The 18,103-nt window shown below is 47.0% G+C and overlaps 1 protein-coding gene across 19 annotated transcripts in view; it reads left to right on the forward strand.

Moving 5' to 3' along the window:
• KCNQ2 (potassium voltage-gated channel subfamily Q member 2) overlaps positions 1–18,103 on the forward strand; it is a 72,868-nt gene that overhangs the window by 36,592 nt on the left and 18,173 nt on the right. For 4 of the 19 annotated variants that reach the window (XM_021527265.3, XM_085558213.1, XM_021527276.3 and 1 more), the window contains 6 exons: positions 241–309; positions 2,124–2,153; positions 7,607–7,660; positions 14,698–14,921; positions 15,713–15,821; positions 16,351–16,482. In XM_021527265.3, coding sequence (XP_021382940.1) covers positions 241–309; positions 2,124–2,153; positions 7,607–7,660; positions 14,698–14,921; positions 15,713–15,821; positions 16,351–16,482 — 618 coding nt within the window. The remainder of the gene's footprint in view (positions 1–240; positions 310–2,123; positions 2,154–7,606; positions 7,661–14,697; positions 14,922–15,712; positions 15,822–16,350; positions 16,483–18,103) is intronic. The other 15 variants (XM_021527270.3, XM_021527273.3, XM_021527277.3 and 12 more) reach the window with 8 other exon arrangements.

Below are 18,103 nucleotides of genomic sequence, written 5' to 3' on the forward strand. Positions count from 1 at the left end.
AAGTTTCTCTCTCTCTCTTGCTGTCACTTTCTCTCTCTTACCCCACTGCTCTGCCTTAGGACCCTGTTGGAAGTAGCAGCCAAACCCCTCTCCATCCTTGCTGAGCTGTCCCCCAGCTGCAGTTGGGGGCACAAAGCTGGTTCTGGTTGAAAGGATGGGGCAGCAGGGGAAGTTGCCGAGACAGGAGGCTCTGGAATCAGCTCTGTCTGGACATTAATGCCTGTTGTTTTCTCCCTCTAGACTCATCCCTCCTCTGAACCAGCTGGAGCTCCTGAGGAACCTGAAGAGCAAGTCGGGACTGACATTCAGGTTAGCAGCAGAGTTAAGAGAGTTTGGAATGCACACACTTTGCAATATTTTTCCTTTTTTTTCCCATTTTTCTTTTTTCCTTCCTGCCTTTTGCATATGGACATCCTTGAAGATGAAAGAGGTTTGACAGCTGGTTCCACATGGGTCACTCAGTGACCTCCTCCCTGCCCCTCTCCTGTGCTCTACATGAATTCCTTCAGCCTAACTTGGCTCTGGAGCAATGTCACGGTGCTTGACTGACAACTCAAAGCCATCTCAAAGGGGCTGATGGAGGTGGTGATCCCAGTTTTCCTCTGACCTTTCTGCTCCTCACCACACTCAGAGGACACTCAGGCCCGTGATGTGTTAATTCATTCTCTGTTCCCTCCAGTGACAGCAGACAAGCTTGCAGCAGTGAGACATTTTTGCTAAATTGGCTGTGGAAGGGTTTACATGAATCCCCCAGAAGGGCAGGAGTCCTGCACCTTCACCCTCTGCTTGGGAGGGGTAATTCTGGGGGTTTTTGAGCACTCAAGGCTGCCCTGTTGATGAATGGGGAGTGTGCAGACCCTGGGAGGGATGGAGAGGTGCCAGTGGGCACTGGAGGTGTGGGATAGAGCCTGCCCTGGGCTGTGTGCCTCCACAAAGAATACACCCCTGGGTCAGCCTGAAAATTTTAAAATGTGAGTATTTGAGCTAGTGACTGAGGCTGGGCTTCCAAGCTTTTCTGAGCAAGAAGCAGGGAGGGGAAAGAGATTTTTCTTGGTCTCTCCAGGCTGCTGCCTTTAACTGAGGAAGAGGGGTCGGGCTGTGTGCAGGGCTCAGTGGTCACTGCTGAGCAGCAGCAGGGCCAGGGCTGGTGCAGCATCACACTTAGAGGGCACCGTGTTAGAGGAGGCAGAGCTGTATCTGCTGAGAAAACACAGTCTGCTCCCTCTCTGGGGCCTGCAGGGGCAGAGCTGACCGAGGCCCCCAATAAACACCATTCCCCAGTGCAGGAGTTGTGAACCAGAGCAGCTTTTCCTCACTGCTGGAGGGAAATACCACCACAATGACTGGTCAGTGAAGGTGAGGGTGTTTTTCAGTGTGAACTTAGCATGGCTTAAAGTGTCCTGGCTGCCCTTTTGTAGGCATTCAGCTCACTTTGTCCTCAATGATTTTTCAAGGCAATCCAGTTTTGGATCTCAATATGAAACTGCAAACACAGATTGTGGTGTCCCACTCCCTCCATGTCACCTTTGCCAACTACTTTGGTAAAGTAGCTGCCAAAGACTCTGGAGGCATAAACCCCACCTGAGGTGTCAGGATGCCAGGGAAGGGGTCCATGCTCCTTCCCACCCATGTCCAATCCCAGCGCCCAGCGTGAATCTGTGCATTCAGAGATCTGACATGAGCTCTGTCCCAATGGCCAGGGAGGGAAAGAGAATGCACCAAGGTCATGGGAGCCACTCAAACCCTTCCTCGTGTGCAAAACAAGAGGGCAGTGCATTTCCAAAGGAAGGGGACCGCTCTCTGAGCCCACAGAAGTCCTCCTGTGCTCACACAAATCACACGACCCTCGGGTGTCTCAGTGGTGCGTAGGCACAAGGATGGGTTGGGATGAAATCTTCAACCCTGTGCGTTGTATGTGTCTTCTCTGAGGTTGTGTGAGTCTCCAGTGATCTTCTGTCCGGGCCAGAAACTCCAGGAATTAAGTGCTCCTTTCCCTTTCTTCTGTCCGCAACTTCCACTCAGTTGTATTGTTGGTATTGTCGTTTCGTTATGTTTTAACAGTGAAGCAGCAACATCTTTTGCCACCTGACACCATGCTAATGTACTATTGCTTCTGTTTAAAGGAAAGAGCAGCAGCCTGAACCATCGCCAAGGTCTGTATCACTGCCAACACGCCATGCCCATGCATTCCCTGTAGATTTCTGTGTGTGTGCGTGTGTGTACCATGTCGTGGCACCATCGAGGGAAGCATTCCTAGGTATTACCGTGCTTTTCCTGTGCTGTGCAGTCCGATGTATCTACATGTATGCTGGACCTTAAATCATATCTTCCCTCCAGCCTGCCTCGGGCTGGAGGCTGGAGCAGGTAGCGAGGCTGGGGGGTTGTGGAGAGTGGTGGCAACACAGGCAGAGCTGGCAGACACCCACGGGGGTGACAGCAGGGCTTTGGTTTATGCTTCTTTGGTTTATTTTGGTGCTGGGGTTATAGCTGAGTAACTCACTATCACACAGGCTCAACGTGTGCCCGGGGGCAGGTGACGCTTTGCCTGTGTCTCCGTCACTGTGCTGAGCAGAGGTGACGTGGGGAGCACGAAGCCATCTCCACGTCACCACTTAGCAACTTCTCCTGAGCTCCTCTCGCTGCAGGGCGTGGCGTGGACCTGCTGCTCCGTGGGACACAGGAGGGCTCTCTGGCACGGCTCCAGGTGGCATGGCAGAGACGCCCTCTGTCCACCCCATTCCCTGGGGACGAGGCACATCCCCTGCTCCATCTTCCCTCCACGCCTTGAGCCCACGGTGCAGAGCGTGCTCTGGATCGTGGCGAGCACCTTCCAAGGGCAGCTGTAAATCTCACTTGTGCCAGAGCTTTTCTCCATTCACAACTCCCAGGGAGAGCAACAGGGCTGGGGTTTGGGATGCTTTTAGGACAATCTTCATCCACTTAGAAGTATTTAATTCTGGGATTTTTTTCATCCTATATTTTCCAGTTCTTTTAAAAAATAATTCTGGAACTGAATTTTTTTTTCTTGGCTGATGAGACACAAACTGATGATCAGTGGAGGTCATCTGCTTGGCTTTCTGATCTTCCATCTCATTCCTCAAAACACGGCTTACAGCCTAAATTTTGTAAACAATGAGTGCATTTTTCAGAAGTACAACCAGAGCCTGGCATTCTGCAGATGTACCTCTCTGCCATGCCTCTTAGCTTATAAGAGGCCAGAAGCTAATTTTTCCTTGGCATAAAAGCCAACCAAAGATATCTGGGTAGATATAGTGCTGACTAAAGGGTGGGAAATTTCATCTTTCTTTCCTGCCTTCCTTCTCCCTCTCCTCACCCCCCTTTTATTTTTTCCTGTCACTCATTTGAGCTTTTCTGCAAGCAGAACCTTTGTAGCACTCCATCTACTTTCCTGCCAAATAACCCAAATCTCCAAGATCATGTTTCAATTATCCAGATTTTGTGGGGTTTTTTTGTGGTTTTTTTTTTTTTTTGTTTTTTTTTTTTTTTTTTTTGCTTAAATGTATCTCAGGTGAAGGCAGCCTCCATCTAGATTTATTTAAGCAGGGAGCTTTCCTCAGGAGCAGCTCTCTAGGAGCAGATCAAGGCTGAAATTTTGGCCACCTGCCCGTGGCATCAGAAGGGTCAGAATTTAATGCCAGGGTCTGGCTGCTTTGCTGCCCTGCCTCAGCTAGTCATAAAATTTGGATGCATCAAAGGGTAAATACACATTTCTCTCAGTGCAATGAGACAAAATCCCTGTTCAGCCCCATCTGCTCCACAGCCAAGGAAATCTGAGGTCTGACAGTCCCTTACAGGGTTATCCCAGCCAGCATCCCTGCAATCTAATCAGACTAAATAGCCTTATTTCTGAGTCACTAGCCTTATTTCTAATTTTGAATCTCAGTCCTGTCTTGCAGGGTTCATATTTATTTACTTGAAACCTGAAGTTGAGTACCATATTTCTTTGTAGAGGTTGCAGGTTTTTCCCTGATCATTTTCTACTTTCTCAGCCTTATGTCACAGAAAGAATTAAAAATAGTCCTACCCTGTCCTTTTTCAGAGTATTTTTTACTATTTATAGGTCCTTCATCAGTCATTTCCAATGCTGTTTCCTGTTCCTGTGGTGCATCTGTCTCTTGTGACACCGATGGGTTTTGTTGCTAAACCCCAGCCCAAGGAGGGCTTAAGCTGAGGGTCTGCAGCTGCTGTGCAGAGCTTTAGAGTTTATTCCATCTCCTTCAGTTCTGCTGCCATGGCAGCACCAAAGCTCCTTCCTTCCCTTCTATTAGGGCAATACCAATTCCACCTGTTCCCACTGTCCTTTTCCTTCCATCTGATAAAGCCTCAGACCTCAGGAAGGAATTTTGCATTCAGGGGGCCCAAATTGCCTGTTTTCCCCACTAAAATTTTCTGGGTCTTTTACATTCACATCCCAAATGTTCCACCCACTTGAATTTCCAGCAGCCTCTCGGTGATGCTCAGTGTGTCATCCTGCCCTTAGAAAAGAGAACTCATCCTGTTTCTCTGCCCACCTGACAGTTAATCACCCACTTGCTGGTGATGCTTCACTCAGGAAGCTCCTGGGGATGAATTGTCTCTCTTAGACCCCAGCTCTACACCTCTACTGCTTCAGCTGGGAAAGGATTTTCCACTTTGCATTTCCATTGCTGTAAGGGAATAGTCTTACACCTGGAGGTAGCTGAATCTTCCTCCTCTTTTAGTGATTTGTAGGGAGTGGCTGATTTCCTATATCCTTCTTTCCATTACTAATACACCACAAACCCCCTGCAGCAAACAGAACAGAAAGAGCTTTTTCACTATTTTTCACCTTTTTATATTTAAATTTCGAGAAGGGTTGCTGGCACGGCACATGGTGTTATTCTATGCAGGCTGAACATTGTCTTGTGAGGTCAGGGAGCATCCCAAAAATTCTGCCAGAGCACGGGGTGGCTGCTGAGGTCCTGCCCTCTGACCCCAGTGCTGCTGTAGCTGTGCTGATTTCTGCCCATACAGCACTGGGAGAACTGCTGCCCAGGCTGGGAGGACATGAGGAGGTGATGGGGTCAGTGTGGCAGAGGCTCAGGGTCACCTGCAATTTCTCCTGGCTGGCTTTTGATTTAGTCTTGGCATAAAATGGGAGAGCTGATCTGAGAGCCAGGTGATGTCCTTTCTCTATGGTTTCTGCTTTGTTTTTCCACCACGAGCTTGTCTGCATCCAAATCTGAGTGCTGGGAATGCTCTGTGCTGACTCGCTTGGAGGCCAGGAGCTCACCCCCAGAGGTGGAGCCTAGGCTGGGATGAGCAGAAGAGATGCTGGCCTTTTTCTTCATGCCATGTACCCCTTCCCCCCTTTTTGTTTTCCTCCCTTTAAAAAAAAAAAAAGCTTTCAGAGCCTCTTATTGCCCATCACTTTGGCAAGCCCCAGCCAAGCACTGCCCCCTGCTCCTCCCCAGGCTGGCTGTGCTGCCGGGGCACTGGGACCCATCCCACCCCCAGACCACCCCGCTGCCACGCAGGGTCCAAATTCAAGTCCACTTCTCCTGTATCCCCAGGGAAGGAGGCCTGCTCTGTGCTAGGGCTTTTCTCACCCCTCCTGCTGCAGAAAGCCAGCAGATCAGAGTGGTGATGGGGGGTGATTACTCTTCTGATAATCAGGCTGAAAATTAGCTGTGGCATCTCGTTTCTGTTTGTTTTGCTTTGATTGTAATGTCAAAAAGACAGACACATGGTTCAGCAGGGATATAGAGGCTCCTGTATGAAATGTGGGCTTCAGGTGCTCTTTAACAGATGGTTTGAGAAACATCTGAAGGCATCCACAACCACGTTTCTTCCTCTTGCATTTTCCAAAATACAATTGGATGAGAAGCTAAAAATTAATGAACCGAGTGACCATAGTAACATTAATATCAGAGAAAAAGAAACAGAAGGATTCCAGAGAAGTGGGAAGCTAAAACTCAGATTACTTTGTCCAGCATGAGTTCAGTGCTGTAGGTGATGAGAGGAACCTCTTTGGAAGGTTGTTCTCAGCTGTGGTTTGTCCTTGGCCCCAGTGAGCTCAGCAGGACCTTGGCTGTGCAGTGGCCGAATGCTGGGCTGGGTCCTCGTACCGTGTGTGTTTATCTGTGTGTATATCTCTCTCTCAGTGTGTGTATATGTCTGTCTGAGATACACACAACCCCAAGATCTCTCTTCAGGGGTGTGATTAAGGCTTCTGTACGCACTGGAGGATGCCTTTGGTTGCCTCAGTGGGCCCCTGCTCATCCAGCCAAGGATGTCCAAGGTGTCCCAAACCTCTACTGCCCGTGGAAACCAGGGTCAATCATGGGAACCCCATGGGCCACATGAGCCTGGGCTGGTGTTTGGCCTTCGAACCAATTTAACTGGTGTCAGAGACTCATGCTGGGACTGACAGTAATCTGGAAATAATCAGTTGCCTTTAGGGGAGCGGATTATTTGCACGGAGGGAGCTGCATCTTTCTGGAGGGACTGCAGAGGAGACTGAGAGGAGAGAAACCCATGTGTCTCCCTGAGGCTCTGCATGCTCAATATCCCACTCCCACGCCAGCTCCAGGACAGCCCTGGTAGCACCAGCGGCCCCTGGGGGTGCAGGGTCCCGTTGTGGACATCTGAGGAGTCCCCAGGATGCCGAGGGTGGTGTCAGCTGAGCTTGCATGGGGTGCTGTGCCCATGAGCTCCTCTGATTACCCAACTCAAGTGTAAAATAAGACTGGGATTTGATGCCCTTCAGCCTTTCAGTCTGCCCATGAATTTGGCAAGAGCTGCCTGCTGGTGGTTGGTGGCCTGGTGGGGTGATGGGGCCACGTCATTCCCCTTCCACAGGTAGAGGGCTGCTCCATGGCGTGGAGGACCCTGGTCCTGGTGGGATCTCCTGGCAGGGCAGTGCCTGAGCAGCCATTTGGGATGGAGCTGTGGTGGTGCCTCCTCAAAGTCAGCAATTCCCCAGAAGTGGTAGGGCCTGTCTGAAAATCATTATGAAAACCAGATGTGTGAACACAGATGTTCAACTCCCTTCCCATAAGGGACTGCACCACACCCTGTTTTTATCTATTTTTGTTTTTTTCAATGCCAGGTTTAATATAATATATTTTCCATGTCAAATAATTCACATATTAACTAGCTCTCTTTGTGAGTGGAGTTTTTTTGAAAAAAAGAATACATAAATTTGAGCTTTTTGGATATTACTTGACAAAACAAGTTAAAGTTTTGGCTTTCCATGGTTTACACAATTTGAAAAAAACTTACTTTTTTATATATTTAGAGGAAGAACAGAGTATTTTTTTGTTTCCAATACAGATGAAAGATCTTCCGGCAGTTAATTGTAGATAAACTGACACCACCAACTCAATGAGCAGAATGCCTCATGTCTAATAATTAAATTTACTGACCACAATGAAACAAATTTCAGAAGCCCTCTTGATTTTTGAATTACTTTTTTTTTTTTCCCTCACTGAACACTCAAACAGAACAATCCTGTCATGAACCCGGCCCTCAAAACACCTGTCTTTTAAACCCAGAGTCCATAATCAAAAGTTTCCTGTCTGGCATTTGCTTCCAGGTCTAATTTTTACTCTCCCCTCATTTCCAGTAAAAGCAAACCGTGCAGAGAGTCACTATGCGGATGCTGCTCAGGAAACTCTAGGTACCACGGGAAATGCGTCGCACGAAACTAATCAAAAGCTGCACGGCTCATTCTCCCTCTACCCTGCTACCACCCGTTCTGATCACTTCTCTGCTTAATAGAGGTACTAGATGAGTAAAAAAAAGGTGGAAGAGCCTCCCCGACGCCCGCCCCGAAATTAGAGCCTTCCCTGGCTGCCAGTTGTGCAGAGCACATGAAGGGATGAGGATGGGGAATTTGGGCTGGGCTAGCCAAGCCAGTGTCTGCTCAGCAAGGGAGGAGGCCAGGAAATGAAGTCAAATAAACAATGGAAAATTAAAATAAATAAATAAAGAAAAAATGAAAAATTTTATTTTTTTTTTTTTTTTAAGATCCCTTCCTCCCTATTGCTCCATCCCTCCTCAAGGTCCAGGGAATCCTTGCAAATTGACTTGCACTGTACAGCAATGTCCAGTTAGTAGCATGAGAAGTACCAGCTTCCTGCCTCTGCTCAGTCACCATTCCTTTGGCTCTCTGACCATGACAAATTGACCTTTCCTAGCCTGGTGGCCTTTGGAAGCCACAGCTTGCCTATCTAGCACCTCTACTACGCAGCTAGAGAAGGACTAATCTCAGCCCGTCCCACCAGACGTAGGGGACACGGGCTGCCCTGAGCGTTGACATTGGCCTTGTGAATGGTTCTGTTTCTAGACCCCGAGGGGGACAGACAGCTTTAGCTCAGGGCTTTGTACGAGCAGGGTTTGCATCTTTTTCATCCAGCCGACAACTGCTAGGTGTTTTCAGGGACTTCCCAACCAGCATCCCTTAGTGCACACACCGCCATATACACAGACACATAGATCTTATCTTACTTGCGCATAAATCCTTCCACACCTGCACTGGAAGAGTCTCTGTCCCCACCCCTGCTCCTCAGCAGCAAACATGCACCTTCTTGATCTCCCACTGCCCAGAGTTTGCATGCTGTGAATGCTGGCAGGGGACCCCCAGCTCCTCGCCCCACAGCCAGGCAGGTGGACAGCCCAGGAGTGGCAGGGCACTGAGTGATGCCGCATGTTTGTGAACTCGGATCTTTGCATGCTCTTTTTTGGAGTCCGTTTTAATTCTCAAAATCACCAGTCTCTGTATCCCTCAGAAAGCCAACAAGCTACAGCTTTGAAAGTACAAAACTGCAGCTCTAACAGTATATGTATCTCTGATTTTCTTCATTAATTGTTTCAACGTGTATCTTTTCTTTTCTTGCTACTTTTTGACCTGCTGGCTCTTTTTATTCTCTGTCAGTCTAGAGGGTAGTGCTCATGGCTGAGGTTTGTGTGTACCAGGTGCTCAGTAGAGTGGTAAATCCCATCTCTGAATGGGTAACAAAGAGGAGCGGGGCATGATCTAGGATTCATAAAAAGCAGTTTCTCCGTGGTAGGAAATCCTTTACATATGGATAAAAAGCCTGAACTTCTGAGTCAGCCTCCTGCTGCATACTTGGTGGTGCTATGGCCTTCCTTGAAGGTTAGCCTTGAAAATTGTGGGTAAATATTGGGTGATCATCAGTTGCACAGACAGCATTTCAAGACAAATGGCAAAGATTTGCTCAATAGTCTAGCTGGAAAAAATGATCCTGACTTCTGTGGTGCTTCTATTTGCCAGGTGAGGTTGTTTTATGTGTGGAGGTGTAGTGTGAGCAGGGACTCCTCCCCAGAGAAAGCCTCCTCTCAGTTGCTTAACAGTGAGGTTGTTTTTGGCAGAGATGAAAATGAGCAGTGCTATTCATAATCTGTCCTCTCATCTGTTCGTGTCTAGTTCTGTTTTCTGGAAAATCAGCCACTCTGATCTCAATGTCTTCCTTGCATGTCTTCCTAGGCATGGATTTTTAATTGCTAAAGCCAGTGTAATTTTTTTCTGTTTTCTACTGAATTCCTTCCCACTGTGGTCTTCATTTCATCTCCCCCATCTTGAGTTCTGCAAGGGAAAGGGAGGATAAAGCAAAGTGTTACCTCAATATCTTCTTAATCTGTTGGAGAGTCTGAAAAGAAGATGACAGGCTGTGGTTCTTCCAGTCAAAAAGGAGCCTTGAACTTTGGAGTAGCTACAAGAGCATCTTTATAACCTGCATCCTTCCTGAATGGAGTGTTATACATCCTGTGCTTTAGTAGAACTGTGGGTTAACTGGGAAGGGATGTAAAAATAATTCAGATGTCTTGTTTCTCTGGACCCTTGGGTGTCTGCCACCAATCCCCACTGCACAAACTCTTGGGGCAGATGCCAGCACTTTGATGCAGCTCAGGCTGAGTGCTAAAAGCCTCCATCTAGGATGCACATAATGAAATAACAGCACACGATGAGGCAATCATGGAAAACTCAATGTAGGTAAATTAATAGGAAACTCCTTAGAAGCTGTGGTTTCTTAATGTACTAAACCAATGAACTTTAGTCAATAAATGCAATAACACATTCATTTTTAGACAGTAATGTAACTACACCAAGCCAGATTATCAGCTCTATCATATTCTGCTTCGTAAGAGACTTTCCTGGCATACTCAGAGCCGAGGGCACCTCACAGTGGGAAGAGCACCCAGGGCAGTGAAGGAAAGGTGTTTGCAGAGCTCTTGAGTGGCCTGTGGCTCTGGGTGGAGCAGGTTCCTTAAAGGCTGGTTTGGAAATGTTCAGCCAGCTCGGAGGTGCAGCCTGGCTGCTTTGCTTTGCTCCTGAAATGCAGAAGAGGTGAGCTGTGAAGCAGCAAAGGGCTGGGAGAAGATGCAGGCTGTGGCTGATGTGGTGTCTGACAGCACTCAACATCACCCTGGGAGAAGAGGGCTGGGAATTAGGAAGAGATAGGTGATTATATCAGAATGCTGCAGGACAGCAAAGGTTACAGACGTGAGTATGGCTCCACTGTCCCTTCACTCATCCGAGGCCCTCTGCTTTTCTGTGCTTGTGTGGTGGCTGCAGGGATGGTGCAGCTCCAGTCTTTGCCATCACAGCATCAGTGGCTCCCATCCAAGTCTAGCGCCGTGGTTATGGATGAGGAAAAGGAGAGGGATTACTCACCATGACAGGATCACTGGCTGATGTTTTGTTTTCCTTACGCCCAGGTTTCTCTGCTACTAGAAATTGCATTTTCTATGCTGAATTCACCCTTTAGCAATGTTTTTTTTTCTGTAATTACTGGCCCTCTCTTGTTTTTTGTTTCAGTTGTGGCAACTTTTGCATACACAGTTTTATTTTCCTTTCCTTCATGTCTCCAGTAATTGTTTTCTGCCTCTTACGCACAGCAGCAGGCAGACTGGAGCCCAGTGATAGTCACAAAGGCCATCATTCACTCCTGGCACTCCTGCCTGGTTTTAATGAGTGGTTCTATATGCCACAAGCTCAGCACAAACTCTTGATTTGAAAAAAGACCCTCATTTACCAACAGGAGACAGCCTTTTTCTCCTGGCCACAGCTTCTCAGAAGAATGATCACTGATACTGGTTGAATTTGGATTCAGAGATGGATCTGAGTCTGAGCTAGTCCAGCTCAGTCTGGCTACCTGAGAAGAAAATGAAGTAATGGCTCAAGCATAGTTTAAAATCAATTACAAGACCCTACAACTGATACTTTTTATTGATCTGAAATTACTGCTAAATGTAATGAGTCCACTTTTTTTTTTTTAAGTGCTGATTTAATACTATAGAGAACTGGAATAAACCCCAAACCAGAGCATTTCAAACAGGAGCTTAAACCCCTGGCATCCAAAGGAGGCTGATGGCAGCTCATTTTGAAGGTCAATACTTGCCCATTTCTCTGCCGAGTGCTGAGCAGTTGGACTTAACCAAAATACAAAGCCCACTAAAGCAGTGAACATCATCCAGTTTCTCCAGCATGGACTCTCAGTTTTTGACTGGCAACAGAAATCAGCTCAGTTTCTATCCTTTGTTAGATTCAAGCCCAAACATTTATAAACCTTCCCCACAGTCAGCCTGGAAAGGTAATTTTTTGCTATCAGATCCGTCTTCATGGATGCTACTTGGAATGGACCTAGAATTAAATCACAGCCTTTTACAGGTTGTTGTAACTTCCCCATATCTTTTCCTCTGGTTGCAATGCCACAGTTCCCTTTCCCTTCCTTCCCCTGGCACGAGCAGAGCTCCTGCCCCGTGCTCGTGCCACTGTCACAACTGTGAGCGTCCATCTGTCCCTGCTGTCCTCACCTTTGTGTCACCAACACCTCCCACTCAGCTGAGGCTCATTTACCATCCTGGAGTGACATCCCAACAGCACCTCTCTGAGGCACTCTACATCCCTCTGCATGACTCTGGTTGAGTGAGAACATGATCTTGGATTAGCTGACAGCATCTATCCCTATGTATGTCTGTATTTCTTTGGGATTTTTTTTCCTACCAGCTCTTGCAGACCCCAACAGCATCCTCCTCTGCAGGGATTGTACTTGCATGTGATTCCAGGTGTCTTTTCCAATGAGGGAATTGCATGGCAGAAGGAAGGATTCTATCAGTTGTTCATGGTGTCTCATGTTGTCTATGTTAAAACAAATAAGTTACATCAAGAGTTGGGTTTTTTCCTTAGTGAATACTTGGGAACAAAACCCTACCCAGATCTTAATTGTTCATCAGATTTCTATGAGATTTTTTTAATGTGTTGCTCCTCATGCTCTCAGAGTTGAAACTCTTTGCTCGTATCCCTCGCCAAGTTCAACCATTTCTTTTTTGCTTTTTGTTATTCCTGCAAAAATTTGTAGCACATTTGTTGTGGGAATGGAAAAGAGGCTCCAAAGAAAAGGCCCCGCCATACTCAGTGAAAGGCAACTGGTTTTATGCTGGGATTGGTGATAGGAGAAATTCAGCAGAGGAAAGGGCACAAAAAGATCACTTTGAATCCTGAATACTGCTGTGTTGCTAAAGCATTTTTATAAAACTTACTTTTTAAAATGGTAATTCAAAGTAATAGTACTACTGAAACACAGTGGATTCAAAAATATTATTCTTTAAAATCAACAAAAATAAAGAAAGAAGATCCAGTTGACCTATTTAGAATCACATGATGAAATTTCAATCTGGTTTCTAATCCAAGAAACTCAGAGTGAGAATTTCCTTTAATCCTTTGGCTCATTATGGACGATGGTTTTGGTGGCAGTAGTAATGAAGGCTTACATCCAGAAAGGTGTTTAGGCATGTGCTTGTTCCCAGATTCCTGTGTGGATTTGTACCTTTGGCCTGGATTTCAGCTCTGCTGATCGCATGGCCTTCAGACAGACCCTGCAGATGGGCACCATCCCTAGCACTCACCCAAATTAAAATTCATCTTTAATTGGAATAATTCTGCCTTTTTAATTTAGCCATGAGCAAATTCTATTTTCTCTCCAATCCATCTTTCAATGTGAAATTGCTGCTGAGCTTGTGGCCACAGCCAACCCTTCCCTGCAGCCCAGGGGATGCCCTCCCTACAAAACTCTGCAAAATGCTGCCTAAGCACCTTTCTCTCCCTGTAAATGTTTGTTGTCTCGCAATGCAAAGTGACTTTGTAAAAATAGCACCTTCTTAGTCGACAAATCTGCTCCCTGAGTGTCCTCGAGTCACATCTTCTTCCTTGGCTGGCCGGAGCTGGTGTCTGCTCCTGTCAGCAGGGAACAGCCGGCAGCTGGGAAAAGGGAGCAGCGTTTTGCTTTGCTTCAAAACCAGCAGCCACGTTCTGATTGAAGAACCTCGTGCCAGTTTTGAAGGCAAAGAAGGGCCGTGGGGCTCTGACTTTTAAGTTGGTGCTGCTGAAAGACATGCCAAAAAAAAAAAAAAAGCAGGTCTTTGGTTGGTGATGCAGAAGTTAAAATTTCTGAAATGTTCTTCCCGCAAATTGCGGCAGAGAGTTGGCAGCAGAATGATAAGTGGCTGCTGCAATGGTACAGAATGCTGGGAATTCAATCCCTGTCTTCACTCAGTTTTTAAATACCTATATGTACAATAATGGCTATTTGTGCAAGTATCTTGCACTGGTTGTTCAACCTCTAATCAGTGGAGTTTAATCGATTGCTATTAAGAAAATATGAAATGATCCAAAAGTATTTGCAGTCTGCTTTCCTCAGTGCTGTCTCTATAACGTTTGTGGTTTCATAAAGATTCACAAAATTTCTTTGTTCTTAAATTTTCACATGAAAATTCAACATCTTCATTTGGGTGAAAGGCTTTAAATGCAAATTTCAGAATTTGGAAACTAATTAGAGCTGGGTGGTCACTATTTCCCAGTGAGACCATCTCTGTTTCTGGAGAGACCTTCTTTTCCAACCATAATTACAAGGATTCTCGTAGGAAAAAAGGCATGAAAGTGCTCTATTCTGGAGTTTTAAAATGTTGTTTTCCATGTTTAAGACAGCCATAGCAGACCTCGAGGGATATGGCAGATAGCTTTTAGATGGTATTTTTATAGGATACAAAGGAGTTTCACAGTGTTTGTATTTATGTGTTTCAATATGTAACTGGAACATAAGAGTAAGAGGAACTCTTTGGAATATATAAAGGGGCAGATCATGTTTTAAGAGGGAGGAAGTACAGGAGCTGAAGAAAGGGAAAGGACAGATCTGAGCACCAGAAGTGAATTGTTTTAACAAAAGCTTTAAGATGATGATTTGGGTTTTTTTTTTAATTGGTATTTTCTTATTAGCCATAGTGTTTTGGAAGGCAGTTGTGAAAGAAAAGCTTCCTAACTCGTGATCGGAGCCGATCAGTGATTTAAGGAATCATAACCTCATTGTTAATGTCATTCTGTCCCGCCAGCCCTGGCATCCCATGAGGGGCTTCTGTTTAAGTCCTCATTATTTTCTCTCTCTTACGAACCATTCCCATTTCACTCATGATGACGGAAACATTTCTACAATGCTTTCTTTAAAACAAAAATAAAAATACATATTGGAAAAAAAAAAAAAAAAGAAAAAAGAAAAGCCAACAGCAAAGCTACGTGTCACTGCTGCTTGGAAGTGCTCTTGGTTTCTAATGGCTGGTGGGGAAGGACTGCGTGGTTTCCAGAATGACTCCTCCTGCTGTCTCCTTTTTGTCTTTGTTTCAACGTGTTTCTCTGAACAGTCAGAAGGTCAGTTTGAAAGATCGTGTCTTCTCCAGTCCCCGCGGTGCTGGCACCAAAGGGAAAGGCTCTCCACAGGCTCAGGGCATCAGGAGGTCCCCCAGTGCTGACCAGAGCATCGAGGACAGCCCGAGCAAAGTGCCCAAGAGCTGGAGCTTCGGAGACCGCAGCCGAGCCCGGCAAGCGTTCCGCATCAAGGGAGCGGCGTCGCGGCAGAACTCGGAAGGTGAGGGCTTGGGCTGGACCCTCAATTCCCAGCTGGCCCCAACATCCTCTCCCTCCCCACCTACGAAGGGCAGAGCTGCCAGCCAAGGTGTTGGGACTCCTTCCCCTCCCAGTCTTTTAGCTTGGAGTAGCCTGAGTGACCTGATCAAGTTGATGTCCCTGCCCATTGCAGGGGCTTGGGCTAGAGGGCCTTTAAAAGGTGCCTTCCAACCAAAACTGGTCAATAATGATTAGAAGAAGCAAGAAAACCCCTTCTGATACCCATGATAATGTTTGTGTTTCTGTACATAAGGATGGGAAAAGGAGAAGGAGTCAAGCATTGGGACAAGAGGAAATGACCTCAAGGTGTGCTGGGGAGGGTTAGGTTGGATATTAGGAAAAATTTCTTCACTGAAAGGGTGGTGAAGCCCTGAAATAGACTGCACAGGGCAGTGGTGGAGTCACCTTCTTGGAGGGATTTAAAAAACATCCAGATGTGGCACTTGAGGACATGGTTTTGTGGCTGGGCTTGGCCCTGCTGGGGGAATGGTTGGACTTGATGATCTTAGAGGGTTTTTCCAATTCAAATAATACTGGGATTCCCTGATATAGGGTTGGGTGAGAGCTGCAGTTGGCACTGCTGAATGTCACCTGAGCACATCCTGGGAAATGCTCTTGTCTGGATGCTCAGCAAAGGCTTCTCTGCTGCTTCCCCTGGGGTCACTGTTTGTGATCTGCCTCATCTTTCCTTGTGCAGCACTGGCACAGGAAACAGTAATGTTTTGTGTTTCTCCTTCTGTGTCCCAAACCCAGAAGCAAGCCTCCCTGGAGAAGACATTCCTGATGAGAACAAAAGCTGCAACTGCGAGTTTGTGACAGAAGATTTGACACCAGGGCTGAAAGTCAGCATCAGGGCAGTGTGGTAAGAGAGGGAGAGGGGGGAAGAAGTCCAGAAAAATTAATTATAGAGAAAAATGGGAAATATAAAGCCTGGGAAGTGCTGGCAAATGCTGACATGTGAGTGCTGCAGGCTGCTTTTCCCCTGGGTGGCCTGCCCTGCTTTACAGGCAATTTTGCCAGGAAGGGCAGTTTTTGCTTAGGGAAGGAATAAATGGAGAAACAGGAAAATCCCCCACAGGGATGCGTCCAAATGACAGCTCTCACCAGCTCTGAACGTAATGCTGACATTTCTAAAAGTGGTGCAGAGAGCACATGCACAGATGACAGTCCAAGGGGCATCAGGGACCCCCTGGCGCAGACAGGGCTTCAGCCACCAGCCCCCGCAATCCCCTTCCTCTCTCCTCTTGCTGCATCCTCTCCCAAACCCACAGGGTTGGGATTTATTCCATTTTCCTTCCAAAGCAGTTCCCTGCAGTGTTTTTTATCCACCATTAAGCAGGTCAGGCTGCACCCAGGGACTGAGTTAGGATTTTGCTCTCTGTCTCCTGCAGCATTATGAGGTTTCTGGTCTCCAAGCGCAAGTTTAAGGAGAGCCTTCGGCCCTACGACGTGATGGACGTCATCGAGCAGTACTCAGCTGGGCACCTGGACATGCTCTCCCGGATTAAAAACCTTCAGGCCAGGCAAGAGACCCCTCTCTTTGCTTCATTTTCCACTGCTTTTTGTTCCCTGTGGAGGTATTGCCAGGAGAGAGACACTTCCCTTTGCAGCTACAGCTTACTCTTTTCCTTTTTAAGACAAATCCCTGTGGAAGACGTCAGTGCTTATGGCTGGAACCCAGAGGGATAAGCAGGACAGGGACTGCCCTAAAACTCCCTTACTGCTCTTCTCAGGACATATAAAAATCATGGCTCATCCTCCTGCTTTATTTTGGGAGCTTTTGGCAATATGGCACATCCCATAGGAAAGGCAGGGGGGTGTCTCCATGGTCCTCCTGGCAGGGTGCAAAGGTTTGGTGCCCCAGGGTTAAGGCTCATGTGGGTAATTTGGTACCTTTCTGGGAGTGAAATAAGACAAAATGTGATGTCCTGGCTGTGGCCCTGCTGCCACAGACACAGAGAGCAGTGAGGAGGCAGCAGCTCTCTCCCACCGTTGGGATGCTAAGCTGCTTCAGGAGGAATCCCTCCTCGGATGGCACAGTCTGCTCAAAATCCATGCAGATGGGAGTTTCTCATCCAAGCCCACCGACGTAGGTGGAGTTTAGCTGAGCTGCTTTCAGCTTCTGTGCTCAGATTTTAGGGCAAGATGTGTTCATTTTAATAGGAGAAGGAATGTGCAAAAGGGACAAACGGGACCGAGAAGGTTCCATGTTTTTCATGTTTCCCCTGGAAGAAAAAAAACCCTCAAACACAGAAACTTGATTCTTTGAACAGAGGATCAAAGTTTAATCTTTTAGTCTGGCCACTCTTCTCTCAGCCCTGATGGGAAAAGTAGACCCCAAGCCTCCAACACCCCCGGTTGTGTTGGCTCAGCAGAAGTAACTTCAGTTCTGCAGAGCTTGAAGGACACCCAGAAGTGTGGCAGGGCTTGGCCATGGGCAATCTCCAGTCAAAAAAATACACCATTTTCTTTTACACTTGCAGAATTAAATTACTTCCCTTGATGGCTGTGGCAGCCCAGCTTCCCCTAGAAATTTTCCTTTAATTTCAGACCCATTAAAGTCCCTGGTAGAGTTAGCAAATGTGAAGAAAAAAATAAGTGTTTGTGTATGCAAACAGCTGACATGAACCTCGGGAATGAAGTAGGAAAATTGTCTTGGGAAAAAGACGAATCTCTGCTCTGCCATGAATCTCTCAGAGGCCATTTTAACTCTGCTATTTTTGATGTTCAAGATGCAGAGGTAACTTTCTCAGCCCTGCTGCACACTGTGCTTTTCCCAGAAGGAACATTCTCCCTTGCAATGGAGACCAAAATATCCTGGAGAATTTCCTCTCTGTGAGCCTCTCACTCCTGTTCTGTACAAATTCAGTGATCATAGATCTAAGATGTGTAGCTGAATATAGAGGGAGAAGAGGAAGGGGAGAAGATTGAGATTTCCTAACTTTAGTAACCTGAAACGAGAGGCCTCGAGGCCACCTCCACAGTGGGTCCTGGGCATCGGGGTTGTCATCTCTGCTGGCTCCAGGTGGGATCTCTGCTGATCTCCAGCACCCTGAGGCTGTGGCAGATTGCCTCACCACCCATCCGGGTCTCCCAGTCCTTCTGGGGCATGTGCTGCAAAGACAAAGCAGTGTGGTTGTCTGC

This window comes from Lonchura striata, chromosome 20 (assembly GCF_050655825.1).
Source record: "Lonchura striata isolate lonStrDom1 chromosome 20, ASM5065582v1, whole genome shotgun sequence".
Classification (NCBI taxonomy): domain Eukaryota; kingdom Metazoa; phylum Chordata; class Aves; order Passeriformes; family Estrildidae; genus Lonchura; species Lonchura striata.